This window comes from Cucurbita pepo, chromosome 1 (assembly GCF_057944985.1).
Source record: "Cucurbita pepo subsp. pepo isolate OVF chromosome 1, ASM5794498v1, whole genome shotgun sequence".
Taxonomy (NCBI): Eukaryota; Viridiplantae; Streptophyta; class Magnoliopsida; order Cucurbitales; family Cucurbitaceae; genus Cucurbita; species Cucurbita pepo.
The window spans coordinates 4,818,515-4,843,846 of NC_141798.1; the positions used below are offsets into that span (position 1 = coordinate 4,818,515).

The 25,332-nt window shown below is 33.9% G+C and overlaps 3 protein-coding genes and 2 long non-coding RNA genes across 8 annotated transcripts; 2 read left to right on the forward strand and 3 right to left on the reverse strand.

The window, feature by feature from the left end:
- Positions 1–2,017: 2,017 nt before the first annotated feature.
- LOC111778095 (uncharacterized) lies at positions 2,018–8,286 on the forward strand. Its single transcript, XR_015421527.1, has 3 exons — positions 2,018–2,361; positions 3,159–3,340; positions 7,634–8,286. It is a non-coding gene; the product is annotated as an uncharacterized LOC111778095 (long non-coding RNA).
- On the reverse strand, positions 5,946–12,577 carry QPT (quinolinate phoshoribosyltransferase). 2 transcript variants are annotated; one of them, XM_023657735.2, is made up of 12 exons: positions 12,401–12,572; positions 12,163–12,314; positions 10,782–10,924; positions 10,342–10,475; positions 10,179–10,242; positions 9,956–10,038; positions 9,694–9,777; positions 9,459–9,611; positions 8,856–9,032; positions 8,280–8,347; positions 7,100–7,217; positions 5,946–6,318 (listed from the first exon to the last, which is right to left on the reverse strand). In XM_023657735.2, the coding sequence occupies exons 2-11, from the start codon at positions 12,291–12,293 to the stop codon at positions 7,121–7,123; spliced, it is 1,134 nt and encodes a 377-aa protein (XP_023513503.1). In that variant the 5' UTR covers positions 12,294–12,314; positions 12,401–12,572; the 3' UTR covers positions 5,946–6,318; positions 7,100–7,120. The 2 variants fall into 2 exon arrangements, with proteins under 2 accessions (XP_023513503.1, XP_086981146.1); XM_087125020.1 differs by lacking the exons at positions 5,946–6,318; positions 7,100–7,217 and adding an exon at positions 7,322–7,665 and having other exon boundaries at positions 12,401–12,577.
- Positions 12,578–13,082: 505 nt separating this feature from the next.
- LOC111781020 (NHL domain-containing protein) lies at positions 13,083–14,323 on the forward strand. Its single transcript, XM_023661418.2, has one exon. The coding sequence runs from the start codon at positions 13,175–13,177 to the stop codon at positions 14,264–14,266; it is 1,092 nt and encodes a 363-aa protein (XP_023517186.2). The 5' UTR covers positions 13,083–13,174; the 3' UTR covers positions 14,267–14,323.
- Positions 14,324–14,798: 475 nt separating this feature from the next.
- LOC147793799 (uncharacterized) lies at positions 14,799–16,256 on the reverse strand. The gene is made up of 3 exons (XR_015421526.1): positions 16,185–16,256; positions 16,059–16,114; positions 14,799–15,944 (listed from the first exon to the last, which is right to left on the reverse strand). It is a non-coding gene; the product is annotated as an uncharacterized LOC147793799 (long non-coding RNA).
- Positions 16,257–19,657: 3,401 nt separating this feature from the next.
- On the reverse strand, positions 19,658–24,520 carry LOC111801392 (uncharacterized). Of its 3 annotated transcripts, none has more exons than XM_087117544.1 (9): positions 24,339–24,520; positions 23,943–24,021; positions 22,617–23,279; positions 22,193–22,405; positions 22,006–22,049; positions 21,821–21,904; positions 21,630–21,741; positions 21,217–21,324; positions 19,658–20,282 (listed from the first exon to the last, which is right to left on the reverse strand). In XM_087117544.1, exons 2-9 carry the CDS (start codon positions 23,982–23,984, stop codon positions 19,875–19,877), a joined length of 1,674 nt encoding a protein of 557 aa, XP_086973670.1. In that variant the 5' UTR covers positions 23,985–24,021; positions 24,339–24,520; the 3' UTR covers positions 19,658–19,874. The 3 variants fall into 3 exon arrangements, with proteins under 3 accessions (XP_086973670.1, XP_086973664.1, XP_023541142.2); XM_087117538.1 differs by having other exon boundaries at positions 24,157–24,520; XM_023685374.2 differs by having other exon boundaries at positions 21,630–21,726; positions 24,157–24,519.
- Positions 24,521–25,332: the final 812 nt, after the last annotated feature.

Sequence of the window (25,332 nt, forward strand, 5' to 3'; positions counted from 1 at the left end):
ATCTAAATTATTACAATTAATGCATTAATTATTTTAAATATTTTTATTAACCGTTATTGTAGACATGTTTTCGAGTCATAAAAGATTATCAAACTAATTTTTATTTTCTTTTCAACTCGTATTTTAAAATAAACCTTTTAAAAATTCAAACATCAAAATATTTTTTTTTTATTTTAAGATTGTTTCAATCATTGACATTTTAATTTTTTGTTTTTTTTAACAAAAATCTAATCTAAGTTTATAGATGATTACGTATCAATATAATTGGATATTTCAGACGATGTTTTAGGTCAATAATGATTTTTTCTAACAAATTAATGTTTGGATAAAATAATTAGTGAAAATATAATAATAAGGACTAAATTATTTTTTTATGATTAAAAGAAAAGATTTTTAACATTTAAAACTTAAAAGCATCACGTTGATATAAGTAGAAAAGTATAAATAGCAATTAATTATATTTTATTCATCATTAAATCATAATAATTATTATTATCATTATCAACCAATATAGAAAAAGATATACGATATCCATTTTATTTTAAAATGATAATTATTGTCATAGATAAAAATTATTTTTTTATTAGAATTTGATTCTTTTTCCATTTGCCACGTGGATTCTCCATCAGCATTTTTTGTAGTGGAATGAGTTAAAGTAGTATAAAATTGAATAAATATCAATATTAATAAATAATATTATTTGAATTTTAAGTTATCCAAAGTCAATATTTTTTAGCAAATTCATTAAAATCTTTAAATATTTTGTTTTATTTTTTTATTTTTTTATTTATGAAGCAAAAGATTTTTTTTTAATGGAATGAATTGTAAAAGAAGCAACAATTAATAATCTAATTAAATTTGGGTTTCTTTTTATAATTATTTTACTTTTTTTTTTTTTTTTTTTTTTTTTTGTGGTAATCCACTACTTTTGATTTGGTATGAAATTTTATTTTGCCTTTTTAATTTCCTTATGCGACGTCGTTTTAATGGCTTGTTCTTAATTATATTTCTTAATTCATAAATATAAACCTCTTGGGGTGGGTGATTTGATGGTTTATTTCTTGAAAGAAAGCAAAGGCAGAGGAATTATTCAATTTATTTATTTATTTATTATTTTATTTTTGTATTTATAGAAAATAATGGATCCAATTTTAGAATTCCAAAATATAATTACAGCTCTTAATTTGAGAGGTGTGGATAAAATTATAGAATAATAATTATTTTATTAATTTAATAATATGCATACACTACCATATCAATGCGACCCGTAATTAATAATTTTATTTAATTATTTAAAATAAGAAAAAAAAGTTAGACATAGACGTGGGACGAAAAGTTCAAATCAAAATATCAAATATTTTAGATATTTTCATATGGATTAGTCCGTATAATTTTGCCTAATGAATTTTCTTTTAGGTCAAAATAATTCAGGTAATCTTTTAATTAGAATAATATGATTTTCTTAAACATTTTATTTTAAAAATATTCTCAGAAACCAAATTGTATAATTGTATAGCCTAATTGTATCAATAGGTTTGAAATAAAATTTAAATGGTATAATTGTAATATATAAAATTACATATTTTATTTTAATTTATAAATAAGGATTTAATAATTTACTTTATCATAAAGTTGATTTTGTTTTATTTGTTTGATTATTTAATAATGTCATCTAGAATTATGGCGATGTGAATGAATTGTATTTTTAACGTTTTTTTTTTACTTTCCAAACATGTTTTATGGAATTACAGAAATGGACATAAGGGCATTTTCGTATTTGTCAAAAGCCAACAAAACAAATAATTAAAAGAAAAGAAAACAAGTAATGAAAAAAAAAAAAAGGGAAATTGAGTTGAGAGGTATTTGAGTAATTTTACACGATGGTTAATTTAAGATTAAAATACAAGAAATTGGAAATTCTGAACAAAAAAAAAATTAAGAAAAAACAAAAGACTTGTAAATTTTTTTGGGGATTTTTTTTAATAATTATTTTTAAATGATAAAATGGTTAGCAGGATGGCTTCAACTAATACGTGTGTAAAAAAGTGGGGTCATTACAAGTGGTTAACTGAATTCCGGTAGTTATCCTTCTTCCTCGGTCGTGGCGAGCGGCGAGCGGCGAGCGGCGAGCGGCGACAGCTCCTTCTGGATGGGTGTGGCGCGAGATCGATGGCGGTGAAAATCGACGGGAGATGGTGAAGCAAAATGAAAACAACTACAACGAAATTGAATGATTGCGATGGAATTGGAATATGCAAGGAAGAATGAGCCCTAAACCAAAACAATCGCGATGGAGCCGATTCTTTGCGCCAAACGTGAAGTTTGAGCCAACATTCGAGCAAGTTTGATGCAAGAATGGTTGTAAGTTGTCATAGTCTCATTTATTTTGATTATTTTAGTTCATATTCTTACATCGGTACAAGATTTATTTTGATTCATAAATGAGGAATAGTATTGATATGCTTGTATAAATGGCTTGTAATTGTTTTGAGGCGTGGAGTAATTGCTATTTTGTATTTGGCTAATGATATTTGGGTTTAGGTATGAAGTAATTGTCATTTAGTATTTGCCTAACTTCAATTTGGAGGAACTTTGTTGAAATTTGTTGTAGCATGAGAGTGTGAGAGATACACTTTATAAACACTTCAATTATAGTGATTGGCTACCACGATGGACGTAGGAGAATTTTTTCTCTCCAGCTCAGTCTCTTTGTTTAATTTTTGTTTGTGGTTGTGTGAGTGCGATTGATCTTACTTTGCTTCGACTAGAATAATTGGGTATCATAATATTTTGGTGGTATGCATTTATTGAAAATAGATGAATTAAAATTGGATAATTGAAAATAAAAGCCCAAAAAAAGAAAAGGGTGTGTTGAGAATGTGAGATGGAAATGAAAAGAGAAGAGGCGAGAGGGAAGACAATGGCGACAGTTTTGTTTGGTGAGACAACAACGTCCTGAGAGAGAGACGTATGTGCTGACAAGCTCCGCCGAAAGATAAGCCCTTCTCCTCTTTCTTTTCAAATAAACATTATTCAATTTCAACATAATTGCGTTATCTTCTTGGCGTTTTTCAGCAGCAAATCGATTCATTAGTTTTAAATTACATACAGCGTTTGGATTTGATTCTCAATGGGTTTTTTCTGTTTTTTTTATAAAGGAAGATGAGTGGGCAAAGCGAATGGTCCAAAACGCACGCCAAGTGTTTGTGAAAATGTTTGCGTCATTTAGACACGCCAATGGCATCGGTTGGGCGGACAGGGTGAAAGAGGCGTACTGCCAGCGCCGCCCATGGGCGGATTATTCATCATGCCTGACTCATCTCCACATGATAAGCGAAGGGTATGTTTTGAATCACTGCTTTTTTATGGGGAATTTGTATTCTGAACTGTGCATGTTTCATTCTTTTAATTCTGAATTATTTGTCAAATTAGGGCTAATCTGATCCCACCATTTATGATCCTTTGCCCTCTTTATTTGTTTATGTTAGATTCCCTTCCATATGACATATACATATACATATACATACATATATATATGGTAGCTAAAGTCAATATATGATTTGGACTGTCTTTGTCTGGAAAATGAGGATGGCAACCACTAGGGCCCATTTTACATAGTTCATACCATGACCCTATCATTTTTAGACTTTTTTTTTCTTTTATATAAATATATTTGAGCTATTTAATTTGTTTCAAGTGGATTTTGCAAATTTGGATACCCACATATTGTTTTTCTTCATGTGGTTCTGATTTTGTATTAAACATACTTTTTCTCGTGTTTTGACTATTTATGGGGTTTTTCTTATTTCTTTATTTATAATGATGAGAAACAATTTTCTTTTTTATTTACTAATTAAAATTACTTTTTAAAATCTTCGTGATGTTTGGTCGCATCATCAAAAAGGAAAATTCTTAAAGAGCATTTTAGATGCTTTTAAATGAAGCAATTAATTAATATGAAAAAAGTGTTTCACGTGGAAATGCTACTCATCTTAAATACTTCAATTTTTTGTTTTTTTTTTTGTTTTTTTTTTGTTTTTTTTTTTTTTTTGTTTTTTTGTTGCTAGAGTAAATTATAAGTATCTTAATAAAAAGTAATAATAGCTTACTCACATATAACCATAGGCTCTAAAAAATAGGTTTTTAAGTGTTCTTTTTACAAATGTAAACCGATGTGGGATGAGGTTTGGATCAGATCAAAACTTTGGAACAAAATTAGCCTCTAAACTAAAAAGTTGTCATCTAGGAAAGGCATCTTCCAACATTGTCAAATAAACTTTAGGAGTAATTTGGCTTCATCATAATGATATCTTAGAGGAAAAAAGGGGCAGGCCAATAAATTCATGAGTTCTGGGGCTTGGTCGGCTAGAAAACCCCAAATGACATGACTTGGCATACTCCCCACTTGCCATAAGTTTCTTTGTTAAGTGGTGCCCTTTTTATTACCAATTACGAAGATAGATGTAGCTTTATTTTGGCTCTAAGCCTAAACAGAGTGGTCTAAACCTTATCCTTCTGATCACTGTGGTTAGGAAAAAGTTGCCTTTATTATTGATGGAGGAAAGTTTATAAGCCTCTAATCAATATGGATTTTTGTGTTTTATGGGATCCGACCACTTCTTACTTTGTGAAACTGTATCGATATAATAACTCGTTATCATACACACTTTTTTAAAGTTTAGTGATGATTTAATATAGCATCAAATCGAATCCGGAGGTCATGCATCCAAACTCTTGCATGAAAGGAAAGGAAAGGAAAGGAAAGGGGTAATATGAACCTGTGGAATAAGGGAAGTTGATAGCCAAGAACAGGGAAAAATAGAACCTTACAAGTCATAATATAGCCAAACAGAGAGGATTTTGTTTGAGAAGCCTTTGCCTCAGAGAATAAGAATGGGAAAAGAGCATCCAATATTTTTATACTATACCTCTCTCTGTTCCCACAAAAGAACCATCAAAGAATAATGTGAAAGAAGCTATAATATATCATGGAAAAATATCTCCAAAGAATCTGGGCCGTTGATGGGTGGAGAATGTGAGGTGGAGTACATGAGTGGGAATAACTTGGGGAACCCTAAGAATGGAGGGTTGTTTTTTGGGTAATTGGAAAGGAATAAATGGAGAACGCCGACAGAGAATGGAATAAAATAACATGCTCTGTTTCTGAGCTGATGCATAATAATAAAGCAGCATTTGGTTGGTTGGTTGGTTGTGTTGGGTTGGCACCTCCCTTACACGACAACCTTACAACAGCAACTATGCTTTCACCTTCATTTCATCATCCTCTCTCCATACTATAGAAACCATGAGTTTAAATTTTGTAAATTAAACGTGCCCACAAACAATACCAGGAATCGAGGAAATTGGGTTTTGTTGGAGATTTTTAATATATATATTTAAATTATTCATTTGAAAATGAATAATTTCTACTTCCAATATTATAACATAATCTTTTTTCGGTATTTATATATATTTGTATCTTACTTTTATTATACTTGGACACTTCTCATGGCTGGTGTTATGATAATTTCAGTGAAACAAGTTAGAGTACTTTAGAGAGTCCTTTCATAATTATATTTATATATAAAAAATGATGTGAAATGGAAATTTGAGGAAGAATATAGTTTTTGTTAACGAGCCCGTTAGAGAGAAATCTCTTCCCACTTTCTTCCTATTTCTAAGACAAGTTAATTCTTTGGTTTATATAATAGTATTTATGGGACAAGTACTAATCAGTTTGATACAATGATGACGGGCAAAACGAAAGGTACATTCAATCAAAATATAATATGCATAATATACCCTCATTCAATTTGTTCCGCATTATGTCCAATAAGTTTAGTATGGCATCATTGAGCCTAGCATTGCTAAAAGGACAAAGTAAATTATAGGATTAAATTTGTAATTTTTGATTTTTACAAGCAGCCCTCATGCAAAAGAAAGCCTAGAAAATGGGAGTCAGCATGGCATTCGTATAAAAATTAGTGTCAAGCATTGTACACAAAAGCATGAGACACTCGTGTCTCAACCCCTTCTAACATTTTGGGAAAGATAATAGAGAGAAAAGCATTAAAAGTGCAAAAAAAGTAAAGGAAATAAATAATAGATAGGATGATAAAGTTTCAGGTTGGCTGCTACAGCTACAAGGGAGGGGAGGGGAGGGGGGTTCTGTAGAAAGAAAAACTACCTCTAAGGACTAAAAACTAAAGCACCCACTTTTTATTTATTGTTTGGCGTCAAAGAAATGAGTGATTCACGGGTAATAATAAAGTGGATGTAAGCCACCACGGCAAAGGCCTCTCATCTCTCGCCTGGTCCCTGCAAGAAAGTGAGAGAGAACAAAAGAAATACGTTAAAGACTAACACAGCCATACACTACACGCAACCATAAGATTTGGACAATTCATAACTTCCACAAGCAACTTCCAAGAAACACTGAATTACAAAACTCACCTACTTCCATTTACAATTAATTATACCAAATTTCCATTTAATATGTGTTTCTGTGTTCCAAATATTATGTTTGTCTATAAACTTGGAACACTTTTCTGTTTTTTTCTTCTTTTTTTTTTTTTTTTTTTTTTTTGGAGTTATTGCCCTAAACTTTTCATAAATCATTCAACAAAACTCTAAATCTGTTCTAAAATCCAAAACTTAGACTACTGCAAGTGACCACAAGGATCTGCCTATATAGATACCTTATTCATCAAAGAAACAAAGTATCTATATTAGGTTTTTAGTAAATAGTTTAGAAAAATAACGATAAAACTAAAATATCCAGAGTTCATCTCGAACAAAAGTACACAAAACTTAAGCTACGGCTTCAACCAGATATCTTACTCGTCCAGTAAATAAACTTGACAGAACTAACACTAAATAAGAAGCTACAAATATCCAACGTGGTTAGGATCAACATGACTCAAGTGTTTAAATCTAAACACCCCACATTTGTTAAAATTAGTAGATGAATTAACAAGATTTGAATAGATGATAGAAATTGCATCATTTAACCAAGTCTAGGCATAATTTGATGAAATGGAAAAATTAGGGTTAAAATTGAATTATTCCCAAAAATAAAACGTTAAAGGATAAACATTACCAGATACGTGGGGTTTTAGAATCAGGCTCGTTTTGTACGTCTTCCAACTTGAAGGGCCAACTCTGTGTCTATCTTGAGAGAGATATCAAGTGCTTTCACAGAATGTGTCAGCGCCCCACTGCAAAGATTAAAGATGAAGTCATAAAATATTATCTCAAAAGATAGCAAAAAAAGAAGGAAAAAAAAGCCCCCTAGTTTCTATAGCTTGATCCCCACTTCCACTAGGATTTGGTCAAGAAATGGTTCTCCCCTTGCAATAAAGAAAAGACATAATAGCACAAACATGGCATCCACGTACAATAACGTCAATTTTACTGATGAGAATATGAGATGAGATGGAATCATATGCATGAGGCTGCAAAATAAAAGAGCTCTCTTCTTACTTGAGTGGAGGTTTTCAAAGTTTTCACTGTTTTAGAATCATTTTCTCCTTGGCTTCATCTTTTATGAATAGAAATGAGAGTTTCTTAACGTGTTTCCTTGAGAGTATATTTTGACTCGGACATTGTTTCTTTTGTTTGAATGGTATTCCAGCAGGTTAGCTTTTCCCCGACTACTTTTGCTTGCTGTGTTACATGGAGCATATATTTTAGCATAACTGGCAGAAAGCAATATCCTCACTAGACTCAGCTTCAGCCTTGACTAAACTGCTCGAATAACTAAATCAAAGATTTCTCTATGATTTGATGTATCAATATCTATGTCGCGTTACCCATCAAATCTAAGAGGCACTGTTTTGTTTTAAGCTGGTTGGAGCCAAATTTACAGAAGACAGCAGGGCAATATGGCACCTTCACCTTGAAGGGAACAAGTGAAGGTGAGTTCAAGGATTCTACTGCTAGGCCAACAGTAAATGCTAGGAGTAAACTAATGCGAGGATATTGCGAAGGAAATACGACTTCAATATATGGAATACAGGGCAATCAAGAAATATTTCCTCAAAAGGCCATAATGTGTCAGAAAATATAGCTGGGATAATACAGTAACTCCTAGCTCTCAGGTGCTTTTCTGGGACTCTTTTGAGTCAGTATCAGGCTGTCAACAAATCTTTTAAAGCTTTCTTGATGACACTAGAGACTTTTAAGAGAAGTAATAGCATTGAAACTATATATATATATACACTTTGATTAAAGAAAAGCTGGAAGCTTGCTGATAAAATATTACAATCTGTGTATTATACCTGGATATGTAAGTAACCCCAGTTTGTCCAATTTTCTGTATGGTCTGCAGAGTAACATTTCCTGAAGCCTACCACCAGAGAATAGGCGAATCAAAATCTGATATAACGTTATATAAATAAATAAATAACTACAAAGCATTTATATTACAGGATAGGACATCCTCCTAAATGCAAATTCAACCTAAAAACGAGTAAAGAAGAATAATCTTAAATCAAATACGTATTACATACATAAAAATATGTGTTTTAAGAAGAATAATCCAATGTATTTCATCAAAAATTCTTCATTTTTGTCCATCGTTTCATAAATAATGTGTTCATGCAATCAAATTATAAACCAGACACTCTTCTAGCATATGGTGTGTTAAGTGTTGAGTATCACATTATCAAATATCTATCAAACTTAAACGCTATGTGAGCCAAATGGTGGCGCTTCAAAAGGGCAAAACTCATTATAACTCAATGTATTAGTTATCCTAAGTAAAAAAATTGTTATCTATATGCAGAACTTAAAGGTCATCAATAGAGTTCAAGTTCCCGACACGGCGAAATGTGCTGGTATTAAACAGTACGTACCTCGGTCTCAAATCTCCCATTGATGATGTCTACAGCCTCCTTAAGCATGGACACATCAACATCGCCACTTGGGAGTGGAACGACCATATTATCCAACATCATCCTAGTTAAGGATGTCTTGTTTTGGGTAGCATAGTGCAGTACCTCATGAACTTCCTCAAGTGTCCTGGTCTCAACCTGGAAATTGATTAAAATATAACCAAGAAAAATTCAGTTCCATCTAAAAGTAAGCAATATAAAAACAAAAATTAGCATGTTGAAACATATCAAGAAGAAATCCTTAAAACATTTAAGAAACAATAAAACTTAGGTGTAAACAAGTTGTAATATATATCATTATAATTTAATTTAAACAAAATCGGAGTTACAAGCGCATACACACAAGCGCCCACACATTTTTTTAATATCCATAAATGTTCTGTGCACGTACCTTGACTTATCTTACGAGACAATTTTCTAACCCTATAACATCTAATTACTAGGAAACCCATAGAATTTTAATATCTATAGATATTACAATATAAAAACAAACAAAAAGGATTCAGAATAACTAGAAAAACAATTTTAAACTTATTAAAAAAACGTTAGGATTCGGGAAAGTACCTCGACGTTCATTTTAAGATTTCTTTGTTGCAGATACAAGTCAACAGAGTTAATGGCATTTGAGATGCCTCCAGCTGCTGATATATGATTATCTTTTATCAACACCATATCAAATAAGCCCATCCTGTGATTTTGGCCTCCACCAATCAATACCTGTAAGAACATCAATAAAGAATTTAAGTGTAGAATGCCAAAAAAGTTTCTGTAAAAGTAGAACCAAGGAAGTGATATACACCGCCCACTTATCCACCAAACGTAAACCTGGAGCAGTTTTTCTCGTTTCCAGAATGCGTGCAGGGGCAGCAGCATCTGCCATTGCCTGCAAAATCCTCGATGCCATGGACTTGTTAATACTCACTAAAACAAGAAAAAAGGCAAAATAACATAAAATCCATTGGCTATCTCACCCCATTGTGTCCCTATATTTATACACTACGTGGAAGAAATTGATACTATCAAACTACTTATTGATTGCATCATAAGGGAAACAAACGAACCTTAGTTAATGTTGCAATTCCACTCATTCTCTGCATAAAATTTAGTGCCACCCTTTCAGCTACAAGGATGCTTTGTGCTTGCCCTGCATATAAAAAATTTAGGAAGTTCAGGAAGTTTAGGAAGTTTATTTCCATGTCTGCATCACGTGTTTGGAGTATCCCATACCAACACTATGCTCGACACGGAGTTTTGTTAAGCTTCCTAGAGATTTTCAGTTCTTACCAGAAACTTTTCCAAATTGTAGTCCTTTATGAATATAATCTCCATCCTTCTGAGACCATTCTACCTGATTAGGATCAACGGGAACACGTCCATCTCATAAATAACTCGATAAGAATCAAAAGGAAGAGGGGGAGGGAGGGATGAGAGAGAACATCAACATTACCTTAATTGAAGGATCAACCTCCTGGAATACCATGTTTGCAAGAGCAATGCCAGCAACAATGCCGTCCTCTTTGGCCAAGAAGAAAGCATCCACTACCATGTCAGAGGGGATGGTGGCCAGAGATGTTACATCACCTACAATTGTGTTAGGAATACTATCACAGCAGTTTCACTTAGGTGGAAAAACAGACTTAACCCAAGTAGATTCGAGGCGAAAATATAATTACATTGATGATTTGAATGCATCTATAAATTTCTTGTTCAACGAAATAAGACTTAAGATCGAAAGCATACCTAGGAAGCAAAAACTATGCTAAATATTATTTGGCAAATGAAAATTTCAGCAACTAATTCCTCTTTTAAAAAAGAAAAAGATCATAATGAATGGGGAGGTAAACCCAGAAATCACCATGGAAAATTAAAAAGTAATATCTATTATACCAAAATTAGCAGAATCTTCAGCAAGGGCTAACTTGATAACGCCTCGCAAATCATAGGTAGGGTGAGATGGAGGCTGGATTGCTACTGATGCAACTGATATTCCAGAATCTTTTGACACAGATGCAGACATTGCCGTAAGTTTCCTGAAGTTGTTGAGTCATTAACAAAGGGGAAAGCTAACAAGTCACCATAAATCTTTACAGCACAAACAGACGAGCTCTACATTAAAATGAAAGAACCAGTACATGAAAATTTTACAGGGCGTCAAGTTTTCTTGTCATCAAGTGTTTTATTATGCCTTTATGAACAAGATGGTACTAAAAGGGGATCACAAGTTTGATGAACTCTTTTAATGCCTGAGATATGGAAGTTGGACATATTTAAGATATAAAGTCAACTAAAAGTTGCCAAATTAAAAGGTTCTTACTCTTTTAATGTGTCATTATATCATTACGAACAAGATGGCACTAAAAAGTGGATCATAAGTTGGACCAATGTCTCATAGAACATGAACTGTAATTGACATTGAAGTCTAACACATTTCAATGATTACCATTTTGAGATCTATGAAATATTATAATTATCAACTAGTAATCATGTGGGATCCCACGTTGGTTGGAGAGGGATACGAAGCATTCTTTATACGGGTGTGGAAACCTCTCCCTAGTAGATACGTTTTAAAAACCTTGAAGGGAAGCCCGAAAGGGAAAGCCCAAAGAGGACAATATCTACTAGCGGTGAGATTGGGCTATTATAAATGGTATCGGAGCTAGACACCGGGCAATGTGCCAGAGAGGAGACTGAGCCCCGAAGGGGGTGGACATGAGGCAATGTGCTAGCAAGGACGCTGGGCCCCGAAGGAGGGTGGATTGGGGGGTCCCACATCGATTAATGAAGGGAACGAGTGCCAGCGAGAACACTAGACCCCAAAGGGAGGTGGATTGTGAGATTTCACATCAGTTGGAAAGGGAAACGAAGCATTCTTTATAAGGGGGTGGAAACCTCTCCCCAACAAACACGTTTTAAAAATCTTGAGAGGAAGCCCGAAAAGAAAAACCTAAAGATGACAATATCTGCTAGCGGTGGGTTTGGGCTGTTACAAATCATGAGATTCCAACGTCCAAAAAACGCATTAGTTCACATGTTAATATCATCCAATCTAAATAGCAATCAACCCAAACAGAAGGCAAACTTTGCTTTAGTTCCTAACATTTTCTTTGTACCCAGAAGTTATCATTACTTGTTAGCAACTTGTCCTTGATTTCTCATTATATTCATTACAGAAAGGCACTCAACATGCATTCAATTCCCCATTCATAGTCTTAAATTCTTCGTTTTCTTTTGCAACATTACATGACGACCTAGGAAACCATGCAAATACCTGGGAACCAAGCCGTGAGCAGTAGAGATTGAGATATGTGTTAACCCTCTAGAACAGCCCCGCAAATCGCTATGTCCACAGCATTGCCAGATATGACCGAAAGAGGGTCTATACAGATTCAGTATATGCATCTACCCAAAAGACTAATTCGACTGTGCAGATAAAGTGGAATTGCGATAAGTGAAAATTTTCAAATACCTAGAGGAGGGCGAAAGCGAGAAAGTGAAGAGAAAATCACCTTGGCGGCGGTGTATGTGTAATTCCCAGTCTGGAAATGCCTGAAACTCAGGATTCTATTGGCTGTGTATGAGAGATAGCAACAAAATTGAGAATGAAGAAGCGATGAATAAGGAAGAACGCTGCTTGTTTTTTCTTCTCTCGATAAAGTTCAGGGAAAGTCGGCTACAGAAATGATTGGCGGAGAGGACACAAATTGAAATTTTATTTTCTAAAAATTTTAAAAAAAATATTAAATACATTTTAAAATTAATATCAAATTTTGAAAATTTTAGTGAATATTATAATTTTATCATCAAAATTTGAGCTTTTTAGTCTTTAAAATTTCAAGATCTAATGAATATAATCATTTGATTATGATATAAAATTATCATTAATAATCTAATTTTATTAATTACGTAGAACACCAACAACGATGATGCGTGGTTGACAACGACAATGTGCATCGAGTAAACTTTGGAGAAGGTAAATCGGTAGAAAGAGAGAATTGGTAGAAGTCTATCATCTTAGTTCATATACAATCAATTACGATCGTGTTTTTCGTTGACAATGTCGAATGATCACTTGTTTTTTTTAACTCTTCATCATCTAAATCGAACAAAAAAAGAACTAAAAATGTTAAATTTTTGAGAAGTTAAAGAAAAGAAACCCCTTTGACAAGAAATCCAGTCCAATTGTCTTGGTTCTTCAAGGAATCTGTTCATCATCTGCTTCCTGACATATAAATTCATTCCACTAATCGTTAATCCATCGTAAGTCCTCTCCAATCGCTCCCATGGCGCCGAGTAATTGCTCTCTAATTCTCCTCTTCATCCTCTTCCAATTCTTCCTCTCCCAAACCCTAGCTCGAAAGCCCCACCTTATCGATTTCCGATCCCCAAATCTGTATCCAGAGGGCATCGTATGGGACGCATCCGCGCAGCATTTCGTCGTCGGCTCACTCCACCACCGCACTCTCGTCTCCGTCTCTGACGCCGGCGTCGCCGAAACCCTAATCCACGATCCTGACCTCCCCGAAAACGTCTCGATCTTAGGTCTCGCCATCGATTCCGTCAACAACCGCCTCCTCGCAGCCGTCCATGCTGCCCCTCCACTTCCGGAATTCAACGCCCTCGCTGCCTACGATCTGCGATCTCGCCGCCGCATCTCCCTCACTCCTCTCCCATCCGATGGAACCTCCAGTCACCGCCCTGTCGCAAACGCCGTCGCGGCCGACTTCAAGGGCAACGCCTTCATCACAAACTCCGCCGGAAACTTCATCTGGAAGGTAAACATAGACGGATCGGCCACAGTCTTCTCGAAATCAACGAGTTACAGTTCCCATCCCGCAACCCCCAACGAAGTCTACTCATCCTCAGGGCTAAACGGCGCGGTTTACGTGAGCAAAGGATATCTTCTGGTGGTGCAATCAAACACCGGAAAGATGTACAAAGTGGACGCGGACGACGGAACGGCGAGGCTGGTTTTGCTGAACAAAGATCTGAAAGGGGCGGACGGGATAGCGGCGAGGAGAGACGGCGTCGTTTTGGTGGTGAGTTACAGAAAGCTTTGGTTCCTGAAGAGCGAGGACAGTTGGGGTGAGGGGGTGGTTTATGACGAAATTGACCTCGATGAAGAGAAGTTCGCTACAAGCGTGACGGTGGGGAATGAGGGGAGGGTGTACGTGTTGAATGGTTACGTGAATGAGGGGTTAAATGGTAATTTAGGAAGGGAGCGGTTCGGGATTGAGGAAATGAGGTCTCCCAAAGAGAGTGAAGACGAATGGGTTTGGGTTTATGTATTGGTCGGGTTCGGTTTGGCTTATTTCTTCTTTTGGAGATTTCAGATGAAACAACTCATTGGGAACATGGATAAGAAGATTAATTGATTTATTATCATAAACTTTTTATTTATCCAATCTATCAATAATATCAATTTGATATCACGATTACGTGCGTTTCATTATAATCGTAAGGGCCCAAGTCCACCGCTAGCCGATATCGTTCTCTTTAAGTTTTTTTTTTTTTTTTTTGGGTTTCCCCCTCAATATTTTTAAAACCGATGTAGGATCTCACAATTATAATACTATGATGAGACTCCAGAGGATTCCTAACTGTCTCTAGTAGTGATTGAGAGCCATATTTATGAACTCTAAGGGTTTCTAATTATCCTTACTAACGATTGAAATTTATTTGTTGACATGCACTAAGTCACGCCCCTTTATTATAAAGATGAGATTCTAAAAGGCTACCAACTACTTCTAGTAGTTGCTGAGAGTCATTCATAGACAGTTGCATCGATAGATTGGTTGGTTTGATAGAGTTAGAGCTATAAATGACTCTCAACTACTACTACGAGAGATAGTTGATAGCCCTCTAGAGTCTCATCGTGGTAGCAACATAATAGAGGAAAATGATAAGTAGGTAAGTATGACGGTTATAATTTATGCCTTAAATAAATGTAGGTATAATCGCACACTTAGCTAGTACAAATGTGCACCAATTCTCTGCTCTTCCTGTCTTTTATAATAACTCGTTTATTCATGTATGAAAGGATGGATCGTTACATCGTAATAGCTAACTACTTTTTTGTAACTTTGGACGATCTTGAAATGTTGATCAATGAGAAGCATTGAATTCCATGCAAATCCGTTGTCAAATAAACAGTCTTCTACTAATCCCTTGTGTCTGTTGTTTGTTCGGCCTCGGTATTTCAATTTGTCCAAACACAACCTATTTGTATTCGAATTTATAGCAATAAAAAAAATTAATAAATATTTACTAAAAGAAAATAGGTCTTTTAAAAAAAAAAAAAATCTATTTTTTTAATTTCTACTTAAATTTAGAAAACTTCTTAATTAATAATCTTTTAAGCTAAGAAATAATATTATTTTTAGTTTTTTTTTTTAATTCTTAAGAAACATTTCTCTAACCAAATTTAAATAAAATAATTTCTTTTTTATTTGAAAATATTTTTTAAGACTAATTAACAAAAGCAAAGAAACTAAACTTAATTAAAAAATAAATAATTATTTATTGAGCCGAAAAAAAAAATATAAATAATTCAATCATTCAAATTTTATTTTTCATTTTTACCACATATTTTTAACCTCGTCCCAAAAGAAAACCTTTTTTACTATAGTTCTTAATTGATCCTTTATTAAACAAGTAGATCTATACTTTTGAGTCGTGAAAAGTCAGTGATAACCTCGACCAATCGAAAAGTGTGGTTTTTTTTTTTTTTTTTTTTTTTTTGTAAAAAAAAAAACAAAATATAATTCGCATATAAAAAGTACAAGATGTCACTTACCTACCAAAAATGGTGCTTTTGGGTGCTACCTACCCATAAATCCATCCAAAATTGAAGGTTTTTTTTTTTAATTAAAAAAAAAACTCTATGTTTTGAAAATGTAGGAGAAGGGTGCAAAAAATGAAATCGGTTTGGAAAAAGAAAAGTTCAAGGTCGAACAGACAACGAGAGCAAAGGTTATGATTTACAGTAGAAGGCTCTTTACTTGACAAGCATCGCATCGAATTCATCCCCTGTTCTCCTTACCGAACCCTTATCTGAAAAAAGAAGACAACAAAAATGAATCAGTTCAGAAAAAAAAAAAAAAAAAAAAATTATGATCAGAGAGACAACGATAACAAAAACTATAATTACAGTAAAGGATTGTTTACTTGACAAGCATCGTGTCGAATTCATCCTCCTGTTTTCATTAACGAACGAACCCCATCTAAAAAAGAAGATAAAAAAAAATGAGCGGAGAAAGAGAACAACCGAGCGGAGGGAGGAAAAGAATGTACCTATGCCATTTTTTGAGCCATTTCTTCCTTCTAAGTTATGTGTTGTGGAGAGGTCTACCATCAATTTATAGAAGCAAAAGGAGAGGAGTTTTGTTCAAGGGTGGAACACGTGTGGCACGTGTGGGAACCTTTTCTTGGATACGTAAAATTATTAGTAGGCATCACATGTGTATCTTTTCCAATTCATTTAATTAATTATTTTTTTAAATTTTTTCTAATGCCAATTATCATGTTATTTTATTTTAAAAATTTTAATAAACGAGTGGTTGTTAGAGTCTAAATTCACTCAATTTTTTTAATTTTTTTTTTAACGTAGTATATATTTTATTATTTATTTATGTAGTTGTCCATCTCCATCGCTAGTAGATATTGTTTGCTTTGATTCATTACGTATTGTCGTCGACCTCACAGTTCTAAAATGTATCTACTAAGATGAGGTTTACACATTCTTATGATCTATTAAAAATTTATATAATTTTATTAAATTCAATTATTCAAATATATTTATTAAAAAAAAACTTAAATTTATAGGAATGAAAATCATTTTAATAAAAATAAAATAGGTTTATTTATAAAATTGTTAAAAATATTTTATTTATATAAAATTCTAATAACATTCAAACGAACGAAACCTTTAAGGAGAGAACACCTGACGGGATAATATAGTAATTCACCCGAAGGAGCCGAGGTGTACACGTAGGTATGGATACAGGTGAACGAATATTGACAAAAAAAAAAAAAAAAAAAAGTGTACTAGTAATTAACAGCCACGTAATTATAATAATAACCACATCTATAAACCCCTCTCTCTTTCTCTCTCCTACTCAGCTTCGTTTGTCTGTGAGCATGCGTTGCAGAGGCCTGTCGGCTTCGACTCTGTCTTCTAGGTTTTCAAAAAATAATTTTCTAAATTTAAAATTAATTAATTTTATGTAATAAAAGTACGTCATTCTTTTTTACTCGGGTATCACAATTTCTATTATGATTGAAATTTTGGCATTTTCATCAACGACGATTTATATTAGATAAAACCTGAGTTTTTCCTCATTTACATTCACACGATTTCATTAGTCGAATGGATTAACAAAGTTTTAGATGACAATTTTGTAGGGAGTGGCATGGATTTAGTTGCCACTCTCCAGCCATTTTCAAGATAAGTTATATTTAAATAGGTAAATCTGTTAAGAAGATTTCACCATCGGATTTTAAGCACAGTCAAAATTTTAGCAATTCTCTCTGTTTACGTTTTATTTTCTTCCAACAATTTACCGTCGATTTCCTCTCACCGAAAAGAAAAGGATTTTCCTGGCCGATTATCGAAAACATATTGATCTAATATATATAACGTTTGATACCCGAAAAGTTAGAAATAATTGGGTTGGTAACGAAATAATTAAGTGTTTAAAAAAAGATGGATATTTTCTGCCCCCAAACCCAACCAACCCCCATTATAAACTACACGAAAACTCTCCAACAACCACAAGAACTAGCTAACTCCTCTTTGCATTGGTCCATATTTATTTTTTTATTATTATTTAAGCTTTTTACGAGTTTTCAAAATATCTATTTTAACTTTTGTACTTTAAAAGAAAAAACGTAGGATCATTTCTCTTCTTACGTCCATGTTCAAGATTTCGACTCGGATGGGATGACCTTCGCATTTCCTGCGACATGATCACATTATTTACTTCTTGCATGTTCGGATCAGGATGACCCTTGCATTCCTTGTGACTACTCCTTGCAAATTCAGATTAAGATGACCCTCACATCATTCCCTGCGACATGATCACGTAATTTACTCTTTGGTCAATTGCAACTTTAATATCCTATAATGTTCGGAAGACAAATAACTCAAAAGAAACTTTCACACTCAGGACTAAGGGCATTTTAGTCATTTTATACAACAAACTTACACAATTTAACTACCTAAGACAGATGTTGTTCGCATGTTAACATGTCTTAATGATTCCTATTATCCACTAAATTATAGCATTTCATTAATGTTGATTGAAATTTTATTAATTAAAATTTAGAGTTAAAAACACAAATTTTATTAATTAAAATTTAATTCTTTACCTGAATTAATAAAATTACTTATGAATTTGGAAACAATTAGAACTTTATTTATTTAAACTTCAAATAATTCCTTTTAAATTATTTATTTAATCATTTTAAGTCTTTTTTTAAATTATTAAGCAATTACAGTAATACAATACTTAAAAACACTTTTTCTATCCTATTTTCATCCAAATTAACTATGGAGAGACACAAAAATAAATAAATAAAGTTAATATATTGAAAATTAAAAGCATCTTAAAATAAAAACTACGCCAATTCCAATAACTATATCGTCATGTTAATTAGTTTAATTACTTTATATAAAATAGTGTATTATTGGTTCCACTATTTAGATATTATTTAAAGTAATTATTCTAAGTGATACTTCCACGTATAAAAAGAATATTTTATAGATGTGCGAAACCTTTTTATTTTTAATAAATTGTTTATTTTAGCGTAATTCAACTAATTAAGACATGTATGATGCGTATTCTAAGTTATAGCTTATAACTGAATCAGGTTTAGCTTCTGAAAGATCAAACAGAGTTCGATTTGTTTCTACTGAACGAGAAATAAAGAACATAACCAATATAGTGAGCAAGGGAATTCCGAACCATATCGAAAGCCACCAACCTCCACTACTTCTCTTCACCTTCCAAACAACCTTTCTTCAACTTCAAGTCTCTTGCTCCTTCAAACTGTCCATTTATTCTCCAAACTTTTAGTCTTCAAATATTAATTTTGAATATGTGCATCCAAACGAGGCCTCGTTATGCTCTGTTCATCTTCAGCTTCTTCATCTTCTTTCTCTCAATCAATGTAGTACTCACCCATGGCTTCCTCTCTTCCAAGAAGCTTGATGAATCCACCGGCGGGGACGATCCCAGCGTCAAGTGTACACCCTGCACCCATAATCCGCCACCCCCACCACCCCCACCGAAGAAACCGTCACCGGCCTACTGCCCTCCGCCACCGCCTCCTCCGTCGTCTTTCATATACATACTCGGCCCGCCCGGAAACTTGTATCCCATTGACCGGGACTTCGCCGGTGCTGATCGAAGGAGGGTAGCCGTGGAGTTGTCGGCGGTTGCTCTCTTTGGATTGATTGGTTTTCTTGGAGTTTGAATGAGGTGATATAGACAGTAACCAGGAAGCTTTAACCTTCGAATTTTCTCATTTGAACTCTGATTTTTTTTTTTTTTTTAATCTTGTTGAAAAAAAGTCCAATAAATTTATAGAAACTTGGGTTATGTCATAATTGATATTTTTATGGTCTCATTTCGAAATTTTTATGCATTTTTTTAGGTTCAATGGTGTCATGTATTCGTGGACTCTAATTGGACTATCCTTAAAAAAATAACAGGAAAAAAAATAAAGTATTCTTGACAGATGAGGGGACTGAAATGAATACCTGGTTACCTAAAGCATAATTTAATAATTATCGATATAAAGTCTTTCAAAATAGAGAAAATTTAGTCACAATTTGTTGCTTATTCCTGCCGAACCTTAACATACATGACTTCTAAATGACAGTACACCATAACAGCAATGAAAACAATTATGGCACTATAGAACATGGACAATTTATTCTGATGATTCCTACTACCTGGAAGGGAACGAAACGCGTACCATTCATGATGTAACACCAACAGCAAATCGTCCCATTCCGGAGCCAGAAACAGCCTTAGTGTCCTTTGGTCTCCCCATCAAATTCATGCTTCTCCGCACCCCGACTTTCTGCCTCCCCTCAATTGCTTGTTTTGACATCGTCTTATAATTCTCTGAAACTATGGATTTCTGCACATTGGGTTCTTTCCCCTTTGCTTGGTCTTTCCTTAACTCTTGGTTAGCTGATGGACTTGAAGAATTAACGCTTGCTTCATCATGCATGGCTACATGGCAGTTCCTGTTTTTTGAAGAATTATTTGGTGCTTCACTTGCAGAGGAATCGATGTCTTTTCCTAACTGCGAATGCGAGGAGGACGCCACAGCTGTGGAGTTTCTTAAAGTGTTTCTTGCTTTCGTGCCACTAAACACAGCCTGAAATGTGCCATAAACCAAAACAAAGTAAATTCTAGTGCTTAAAGAAAAAAAAGGGTGTTAACCAACCTATACAAGAGTATTTAGCCCGTTCATTTGTTAGACAAAAGTACTACTTTTCTTCATAGTTGTTTTCCTCATTTTTTAAAGATATAAAATGCTGCCTAGAACTTGGGTAAAAGGAGCATTTAATTGTTCTGTTTTCTTTGTTAGTTACTAGGCTTCTATAGCAAATATAGCATGAACTTAGAGACATTCTAGCAAATTCAACTCTACTCCTGACTACAGTGAGACGAATAGATGGTCAAATATTTGTGAAGGTTGTTTCCAAATAACTAGAATGCATGCACTGTGCCAGAAATGAATTATACATCTTCACTTATGTGCAAAGAACTTGACATAAATTTAGGACTCGTTAGATCACTCTTGTTTTTGGTTTTCTATGTTTGTAGAGGATGTTTGTTTCTCTTCACAGTCTTTTGGTAAACTTACACCTTCTTTAAAAACACACCTTTGCATGCTACGCCAAATTTCAAAATCAAAATCAAGTTTTAAGGTATAATGAGTAGCGTTCATAAGCCTAATTTTCAAAAACAAATAACAAAACAAAATAGTTATCAAACGAGTAAAATGACGTTTAGATACATTCCAGAGTGCTCTTGCCAAAGTTGTCTCATATATTCAAAGTCTTCCTATATTTAGCTACACCGGGACACAGGTAACTACGGCAATCCATAAGAAAACCAATTCAATATTGACTGTCAAGTTAACAACCTACAATATGCACCCGGAACAGCCAGTTTTTAGAGATTGCAACTATATTTATTTTGGAGTTTTATTCTTAGTTCGAGGCTGGAATTAAAAAATGTGTACAGCAGAAAAGGAAAGCTAAAGGTTTCAGTCGAGAATATATGGAAAAATGATGCACGTTTACCTTCTTCCCATCTGACTCTGGTCGAATTGCACCGTAAGAAGAGGGTATTGGTTTTGATCTGATGTCAAGGTTCTTCTGTAATTTCTTAATTTCAGAGTCTGCCTTACCCTGAGACAACAGCAGGACAACCAATTTCATTATGCTTTTCAAATAAGAATACTAAAATTGCCATTTTTTTGGCATAGGTAATGTCATGCAGCTCTCTTTCTCTCTACAATTAAAAGTAGTACTATGAAAAGATGCTGATTTAGTCTTTTTTACCCATGTTTCTTACTTGACTCTCAAATCTATCAGCTACCTTGATATACAAATACTCCAACTTTAGATGAAAGTGGATGTTCATAGTAGTATGTCATTTATATTCTTTTGTATAGGATTATGTATTGCTCTATAATAACAGAGATCATGCTTGCCTGTTTTCTCCTTTCTGCGAAGTCTTTGCTTCTAAAATTGGAAGCTGAAGCGCTTTTCCCAGTGTCTTGCATGGCTGAGTTGACAGTCCGATTTTGCCTACATTCATATAAACTAATAATACGTGAGAAATCTTGACATCGATATAAAAGCCAAGAAGAAGAGAATATCTCTTGAGATAGGGCAGTGAAACCTGGTGGTTGTCCTTAAATATGATCTAGACTCAACCTTCAATGGAGAAGAATGTGATACTCCAGAAGTTTGTACCTCATTACATCTGAATGAAATCATTTCACGGTCTCAACTCATCAAACATGCTAAACTTAAAAAATAAATTATATAAAAAAAACTACCAAAAAAAGGAACCAGTATGCATACCTTCTACTCTCAAGAATAGTTCTTCCCTTGATAACTTTAGAATCCTAGAAAAATTTAAATTAAGAAAAAAACAGATTGACAATATTAAATTGAGACTTCGGTGAATTCAAGAAATATTTGTTTCACAGTATAAATATAATGGCACTAATCAGAATTCCAAGTTGAATATAATAGAGCCACAAATTACCTCAACTTTGGGGGTTCTACGGACAGCTTTTGTACGTGAAATGGCAGATTTAGATGGATGAGCTTCTGTGCAAGTTGTATGTGAAGGCTCTCCTTTGCTTTTACTGGATGCCTTTTCAGGAGATTTGAGAACATCACCCGAAACATTTCTTCGACTCTGACAAATGTTGGCCTGAGATCTGGAGGAGGCCTTTGTTTCCCTTCTAGTTATCATCTATGTTTAAGGGATTGCCGAGCAGAGGAGTAAGTAACAAAAGAATCGAAATTATACTGAAGGATTTGGATAGCAGAATTGGTGCTTTCCTAACTAGAAAAATGGGCTTACAAGATGCAACATGATTGAATCAGAACGTAATTGGTTAATGAATTGAAAGATAACAAAGAAGAGAGGAACAAATGTTGAAAAGATTAGAGAAGAACTGCACCTTCGGAGTGAGAGTTCGCTGACTTCCTGAGCAGCTTTTGGCACCTTTCTTCACTAGCTCAGTTTTGGGGACTGCCTCCATGGCTTCAGACGGCGTATTCTCGCTCATTCCAAGACTGTTGGCATCTTCCTTTATTTCAACCTCTGGTTCACCACTTACAACAGTTGAGAACGTGTTCTCCCCACTGTCATCTTGCTCATTTATTTCAGCATGAACGCCATTGCAGTCACCATATGTTGAACCATCAACACCGCTGAAAGAATTTTCACATTTAGGATTAGGAGATGAAATTCCATGTCTTGGCATTTCTTCAAATTCCATCACCACATGGTCCCCATGGTTTTGTGAACTGACAGAGCTATCATCAAAATGGCCATCATGATTCTCCATGTTTATAATCTCAATGTCTGCCTCTTGATTCACTTGCTCTGATACATCACTGTCAATAGTATGGGACTCTGCTGAATTCTGACCAAGCAACCCTCCCTTTTTCTTGAAATGAGCCTCAAAGTAAGCCTTTTTCTCATTGACAGAACCCGGTTTGGAGAATTTCTCTACCTCTTCTAGGTAACGATTATGAGAGAATGATGACCTCCTTTCCCAAGATAAGGATTCTTTTTCAAACCTTCCAAATGATATAGAGTCCGAGATTACAGATTCAACCTGATCAATTCCAAACAACTGGACATTAGAAAGGAATCACCGAGCCCTGAAAAAACTGGAGAAAATATGGCATCCAACTCTTGCTGATCATACCCCAAAATTATACAGATCATATCTTAGCAGCTGAAAGGTCCCGCCCGTAGCGGAGTTTCGTAATTAACTTCAGATTTGTGAACTTCATTGTTAATGCATTATAAGTTCTTAACTACCATATCATCTGCCTATCCAGCACAAAACGTTCGTTTATCGAAGTTCTCTTAATAAGTGCTCCGTAACAGTTAATTGCAACAACAATCAAATTCTACAGATTGGAGGATGAGGTAAGAAAATCAATTTACCATATCAGAAAAACTGAGCCTCTAATTACTAAGAGTGAATGATGCACTAATTTCTTAGAATTCAACCAAACAGAACGTGCTCCCGTTCTTTCGAGGAGAGATTGACGAAAACAGCATAGAACAAGAGAAATCTAATAACTAACTGTTAACGATAGACAAAGCAACAGGACATTCTATCTCCACAGCAAGTATTAGTGCGCGTGTAATAAAATTTCGCAATTAGGTTGAGAAATGAAACTCTTAATTCGACATCAAATTTTCAAATCATTCACAAAAAAACGATAAAGTACCACACGGAAAGAGGAAAAAAAAGCGAAAGCAGTACCTGAAAATTAAAGGTAAACGGCTGTTCGATATCTCCAGCCATGACTAGCTAAATCAAGCATCAGAAACCACTAAAACAACTGCTCGAACAAACAACAGAAGAAAAGTTAAAACAATCACAAGAGGAAGGAAGAAAAAAAAAAAAAAAACGAAGAAAAAGCCTCGAAAAATCCAGTACAGATTTTGCTACAGATTTGGATCATGAACAAACTTACCTTATCAAGCCACAAAACCGAAACAATCACATTCGCATTCACATTCACAGCAACATATCTTTAGAACATGACACGCAGAGGCTACAAGTCTGGATTAGATGGCAACGACTATGCTTCTCTCGAAATCTCCCAAGTACGAAACAGTCTGAATGACAGAAATGAAATTCAGAGATATCACTTACTTGCAAGTAGCTGATGGAATCTTGAAGCAAGCGTGTTACGAGCGAAAGCACAAATCTCACAAATCTCTCTCTCTCTTTCAGAGGCAAGAGTTCACTGTGTTCTTAAATGTCGCTTTTTGATCTTTGTTCTTGAAGTCCGTAAACGGAACAATTGGCTCTTTCTTATTTTATTTTATTTTTATCTTCTTCGGATCTGAGGTTCCTTAAATATTTATTTTTTCGGGAATGCCCACCATGCTTACTCTCAATTTTAAATTATAAACTTTTTGTTACTAAATATATAGTTATTTAAATAAAATTATTCTTATTTAAAAAATTAATTATATAAATTTTAAAAAATAAATAAATACAAAAACGAAAACTCACTCATATAGCCTCAAAATTAGATTTAGATTCTTTTTATTAAAAAATAAATTATTTCGTATATACTATGAAATTTGAATTCCTCGCTATAAAAATAACATTTAAATAAAAGTATTAAAATTAATAACAAATTAAATTTAAATTATTATTATTATGAGGTGGAATATTAAATTTGAAATTTAACCCTTTTTTTTATTTTCTTTGGATCTGAGGTTGGTTAAATATGTGTTTCTTTTTCCGGGAAAAAAGGCAATATGGTAGAAAAAATAGTAAAAATATATTAATTAATTAATTAATTAATTAATAGGAAGTTGATTTGATTAATCCAAGGGTTCGGCCTGAAGCGAAGAATAACATGTGCACCTGCCTTTTTGGTTCGTCTTTATATTGATATCTGCTTAAGTGGGACTGCCAAACTCATAATTTTCCGACACTTGGACCCCCCTTACGACGCCGTTTCAACTTTCTAATTTTCTTTTTTTGGAATTAAACTTAAATTTATCCTTTCCTTTTTTTTTTCGTATTATTCTCTTCAAAAAATTTTGATTAATTTTTCTCACATAATTTAGATTAGACATAATTGTATAAAATTCAAAACGTATTAGCTTATAATCATTTATAAATTAATTAT